Raw genomic sequence first — 6,226 nt, 5'->3', positions numbered from 1 at the left:
TTTACGTAATAATAGTCTCTACCTGCAAAAATCGCTGAAACTCGAGAAAAATCGATCTGAAATTATAGCATTTCCACCAGTCTCATCGCCTCCCTTCTCCTCCCCTTTCTTCACTGCTTTCTTCACTGCAAAAAATTTTTTTTTTGAAATTATTCGAAAATCATTGCAGATCATAGAAAATGTTCAGAAAAGTGTTTCCCATTTGCCAAACTTTTCGAAAACGACTTTTTAAGTTTGAAAAAATAAGAAAAATAAAAATAAAAGAACGAGGAGCCGAACCTGCATGTGTGCATTGTTGGTCCTCCCTGCTAGCCAATAGGCTACCGAGACATGTTTTACTCTTGCACGCAACGCAGTGAAGAAAGGGGAGGAGAAGGGAGGCGATGAGACTGATGGAAATGCTATAATTTCAGATCAATTTTTCTCGAGTTTCAGCGATTTTTGCAGGTAGAGACTATTATTACGTAAAAGCCCATACTCGATTCTATAAATGAGTCAATTTAGAGAAAATTCTGAAGAGCTTTCTGAACGAGATTCCCTTGTTAGGAACAATTATTCGACTCAATGAAAATGAGAATATTTTGAAGTTAACTCAAAAAAACAACTTTTTGAAACAGGAATTAATGTGAAAAAGTTTTTTTTCAGATCCCCTGGCAATGTTCCACATTCTACATGCAAAACCACGTGTTGCCTGGGAAATCATCATCAGAATCTGTGGAGACGTCATCTGGAGGGCTAACGGTATTGGCCAGTAGTAGTAGTCGTCGACCAAGTTCAGCACATGGACAAATGGAAGAAGAGGAGGAGGCGAGAATGAGGACAACGAGTAGTAGCAGTGGACCAGCAATGGATCATTTTAGGAGGTGAGAAGGGTTGCTGTAGTCTTGGTCATGAGTCTTTAAATACTGTTTGAAGCATTCAGATTGATTTGAACTGTTAGCTTGCGGCATGGTGACAGGATTTTGAAACGGAAATATTTTAGAAATTAATTTCTGGAGTTTTTTTTGGATTTTCCAGGCAGTCTAAATCGGTACAGCAGCCTGGTTAGGCTACGGTAGTTTCAAAGTACCGCAATCAAGAAAATTATAATTATCAAAAAAAAATTTCAGCCGCCGTAACCGTCTCTCCACCGAAATGCGCTCAATGACACTCGACGATTCTCGATAATACATTTTTTTTCAAATATTTCAATTCTGGAATTCTCTATTTCTTGTACATTCCTAATCTCTCCTCTTATAATGCGTACATATTGCCAGTGCCTTCCTCATTTTGCTATACTTTTTTCTATTTTTTGCAAACGCGCTCTATGGGACTACCACCGATTTTTGAAAATTTGGGACGCTTTATTGATTTTTTCAAACCGCTTTTTTTGCATTTCTTTGACTTAAATTTAAATTTACAATTTTATCTTTGAAATAAAAAAAAAATTTTTAATTTTAATGTTTATTTATTAGTTAACTTTAAACCGTCTAACTCTTATCAATTACTCTGCACATGAAAAAGAAAAAAACATGTTTTCTGCTTCTCTGCGTCTCCGAATTGTCTGTACTATTTCTTTATTAAATTTAATACTATGTATGTCATCAGAGGACAGAAACCGTTTGTCTTTTTTTGATCATATGGCAAAAAAGTGAAATTTTAGATGATTCTTGTTTTAGCGATCTTTGAGGTCAAATATTTTCTAGTCTTTTTTTTTGTTTGCAATTGGAGAGAATTATTGATTATTCGAGTTGTTATCAGTAATTTTTTTCTTTTGCTGTTTCCAAAATTCAGGGTTTTCTCAATTTTTTTAAAATTGAAAGTGGTTAATTTAACAAAAAACTAGTTTCTCCTGATTTGTGTAAAAGTATTTTTGTTTCAATTTTCCAAGAATTGTTGTTTCAAAAAGATAATTTTCAAGATATTTTTTTTTTAATTTAACGATGCTTTGTTTTGGTCCCCCTTTTTTTGAAATTGGAAAGACAATTTCAATAGTAATAAGGCAAGATGTGAATCAATTAATTGGGATAATTACCGAAAAAAAAAGAGTTTTCCATAATTTGTAGCTTTATGACAAAAAATTCAGTTTCAAAAAGTTTTTTAGGTTTAAAGTTCCAGACCTTTTTCGATCTTGTCGATATTTTATTTCAGTCTTCTGAAACTTCGTAAAATTTATTTTAAAATATGCAGATGTTAGTCAAAAATTAGAAAATTTTGAAGAATTTCAAAAGGAATGATTACGAAAATTCCTGATGTTTTTCATCACAAAAAATATGCTGTTCCAGAAAGTTATTTTTTGGGTTAATTGTAGACATTTCCAATCTTCAATCATCTCCTGCATATTTTTCTCAAATTCAATTCTTCCGGGAAATTCCTATTGTTTTCTTGTATTGATTTTTAAGTATTTTTCAAAGCGTTTACTTCGACTCAATTTATTTCAGTTTTTGTTAAAGATATCAGAAACCTTTCCACTGATAAATGTTCATCATTTTATCAAAAATATTTCTTTAGTTGGCCACTTTTTTATACCCCTTACAGGAATCGAGGTAAATTAATTAAAAGCAAACGTTTGACCAGTCTACCAAAACTGTTTCAAAAATCAATTTTTAAACAAATCTCCCTCAAATTCGGCCTTGAAAACCACAAAAAAATAATATAAAAAGCAAAATCAAAAATTCGTATATTTGATAGTTTTTCTGATCTTTCTATCTCTTTTTTAATTGTCTATCTCTCCTACTTTAGATAAAAAATAAAGGAAAATATAAGAAAAACTATGATAGACTGATAAGAATAGTGATTTGGTGACGTCGTTCATGTCGGTTTTTGGAAGTTCATATAGGCGGTATATAAGGGACAAAAAGATATGGAAAGTCCTAGATTTTTTACTGTTCCAAAAGTTTGAGAAAAGTTTGGAAAGTTGGAAAATTGACATTCCCATTTTTATTCCTGCTTTCATTCCCTCTGATAGAACGTCATCTTGTTTGAGCTTAATTATCTCACTTTCCATGAAAGATATCAAAAGTTTTTTAATTGATAAAATGTTGGTGATATTATGATAAACATTTTATTGGTGGACAGTGTTTTGATATTTTTCCTAGGAATTGAAATATATGAGCCCAAAGTGGGAGAATTTCAAATTTTAGTTTAATGCCTATTTTTCTGTTTCATGTAGCCCGTTTTAAGTGATTAAAAAAATTATAATTCCAGAAAAAAATTCCGACCACAACCGCGAGGTGGCCGAGTGGTACACAGGTAGAGGGGGACCGCCGAAAAACGGTCCGTCTGGCGGGCGCGGACTGCCGAAAAGCGAACAGTCGGCAGTCGAATCGCGCGCCGCCGACGGTCCGTCTGCAACGATTTGCGCCTCGAAGACGGACCGTCTAAAATGATAGCGCTTTCTTGACAGTTCATCATTAAACAGGTAATAAACAATACAGTACCGGTCAAAAGGTTGTAAACGCAGGGTTTTTCGAGCATAACTCAACGAATACCCAACCGAATTCCGTGATTTTTTTTCTGGTAACTACAGGGGCAAGTCAAAAGGTATGACTACGGTCAGCGAGTTGTACGCAAACACGCTGACGCGATTCTGCAGATTTTTCAGTTTTTCGAAAAAATCGGGTTTTTCGCCCTTTTTTTCAGACCTATTTTTTTTCAAAATTTATCAATGTTTTCAATGTTTTTTTAGTAGCTTTTAGTTTTCAGGTATGCCAAGAGCTGGGAAAAAGCGTAACTTGACCGTTGAGGAGCAAAAAGCCATTTTTCGGGGACACCAAAATGGAGCATCTCTTGGAGATCTAGCTTCTCAGTTTGACGTAGGAAAACCATGCATTTCTAGATTTTTGAAGCGCTGGAAGAGCCACGGATGTAAAACAGTAAAGTATCATATCGGCCACCCACGTGTCACTTCTCATCTGGATGATATCAACATTGCCCGCGTCTCCAGAAGCAATCCAAGATTGACTGCGCCTGCGATTGGACGGGAGGTATTATTGATTAGTCCGGTTTCCCCATCGACCTCGACCGTCAAACGTCGTTTGAGAGCAGCTGGAATCATGGGAAGACGTCCAGTTAAGAAGCCGTTCATTTCGGAGAAGAACAGAAAAGCCACAGTTGCCTGGGCGAAGCAACACCTCAATTGGACTCGTCAAGATTGGAACCAGGTTTTGTGGTCGGACGAAAGCAAGTTCATGCTTTTCGGAAGCGACGGGATTCAATGGATGCGGCGTCCAGTTGGCTCTCGGTATGATCCCAGATACCAATTACCAACCGTCAAGCACGGTGGAGGCAGCTGTATGGTCTGGGGTGTCTTTTCCGGAAAAGGCATCGGACCGATTCATCGCATCACAACTATCATGGATCGCTACGTCTACAAGGATATCCTAGAATCCAAAATGCTGCCACATTACAAAGCCATGGGTCGTGGGATCGTTTTCCAACAGGATAACGATCCGAAACACACTTCCAAATTCGTCAAGGTACAAAAGATTCTGATGTCTCAAAGTATTTTCGATTTTAGGATTGGTTCTTTAGCCGCAGAGTTCGCGTTATGGATTGGCCAAGCCAGTCCCCGGACCTCAATCCGATCGAGAATCTATGGGATGAGCTGGAGAGAAGATTGGCAGGGAAAAAGCCAAAAATGTGGACGAAAAGTACCAACAACTGGAAGAGGAATGGAAGAAGATCCCACAGACAGTAATCGACAATTTGCTCGACTCCATGCAGCGCAGATGTCAGGCTGTCATTGACTCTCGTGGCTTTGCAACAAAATATTAGATTCAATTTGTTATTTTTTATATGTTTGGTGTTGAATAAAAGTGGTTTTCGGAAATTATGCTTTTTTGAAAAATTTGGTCAAAATTTGATTTTTTTTCGAAAATTCAATTTTTTCTCAAAAAAAACGTTATTTTTTCAAATTTTTGTATGAAACTTGGCCACGATTTGGCAAACCTTTACAGAAATATCTGGTGAAAATTTTGGCTCGATATCTGCTCTCAAAAAGTAGTTATGCTCAAAAAACCTTGCGTTTACAACCTTTTGACCGGTACTGTAGATTGAAAAAATAACTCCAAAATTTTCAAAGTTGAATTTTCATGATTAGAATGAGAGAAAACACATAAGAAATTACAAATTCTATAGGGAACAGAACTTCGATTTTCTATTTGTGTTTTCGCAAAATTCCAACTTTATAAAAATTCAAATTTCAAAATGCGAAGATTTTTTCTCGTTCCTTTCGTTCTTTTTTCCTTCTTCGTTTCTCGTTTTCGATTTCTTTCGTTTCTCAACATTTCTCTCATTGAACAGTATTTTCCGCTTTTATATGACTTTCTTTCAGAATAAGTAAAATTGATGAGTTCGTAACATGAATTGAGCACCCAAAAAAGAAAGCGCCTCTTCGAGAAAAGTCAGCGAATCTTCGACTGTCATTTAGCCGTTTTTCACCAATCGCGCCTCAGATTCTAATTTTCGTAGAAGTGCTTCTAATAACACATTTTATAGATTCCCAGATCCCTCTATGACTTTTATCATGTTTTAAGAGAAAAATCTTTTTTCAACCAAATTTTCCATTCTACAGAAATTTGGCCCGCCAACCACCAGTCATTGACCAGTCAGCGCCTCTTCGATTGTCATTTAGCAGTCGTTTAACAACCTATTTTTTGAGGTGGTCCTATTTTAGGAAAATAAGAATCTATCATTTCCTATAATCTAGTGGGGGTATGAGAAATTGTTTTCTGAATGATTTCCAATCAAAACCTTCAAGTCTGTTTTCCAACGGGTTCCGACTGTTCGATTCCATTGAACTTCAAAGGAGAAGGACAATAAGTTAAGTTTAAGCACAAAGCCCAGATTGGAGAGTTCTGCGGTCACATGATTCTCTTGAATCTTGAATACAAGCTCATTTATTACCAATTTGGAAATAAAAATATGAAATTGAACTTGATAAAATAAAGAATTTGAAACTGCAAATTTTCCAAAAATCGTGAATTGGATTTTTTAGTGTTGCTTTGAAGGAAACCCTAAAATAAGTTCCAGGATTTTCAATTTTTGTTAAAAAATTGAAAATAAAATACCCGGACCGTCCACTTTGAGCCTATATATCTCACTTTTTTTGAAAGATATCAAAAAGTTGTCAACTGATAAAATGTTTATCATGATATCAGCTTTTATTACCGAACCACTTTTTGATATCTCTCACAGAAAATTAGATACATAGGCTCTAATTTGACGATTCGGGTGGAATTCTATC

General features: G+C 35.7%; 1 protein-coding gene across 1 annotated transcript in view; it reads left to right on the top strand.

Moving 5' to 3' along the window:
- Cbr-cpna-4 overlaps positions 1-1,167 on the top strand; it is a gene marked incomplete at both ends in the record, with an annotated part of 8,440 nt that extends 7,273 nt beyond the window's left edge. The window contains 2 exons of the mRNA XM_045244801.1: positions 646-863; positions 1,110-1,167. Coding sequence (XP_045095239.1) covers positions 646-863; positions 1,110-1,167 — 276 coding nt within the window. The remainder of the gene's footprint in view (positions 1-645; positions 864-1,109) is intronic.
- Positions 1,168-6,226: the final 5,059 nt, after the last annotated feature.

This window comes from Caenorhabditis briggsae, assembly GCF_000004555.2.
Source record: "Caenorhabditis briggsae complete genome, chrIV, whole genome shotgun sequence".
NCBI lineage: Eukaryota > Metazoa > Nematoda > Chromadorea > Rhabditida > Rhabditidae > Caenorhabditis > Caenorhabditis briggsae.
Note: the sequence above shows the minus strand (reverse complement) of the source record. Positions and strands in the feature narration are given on the sequence as shown.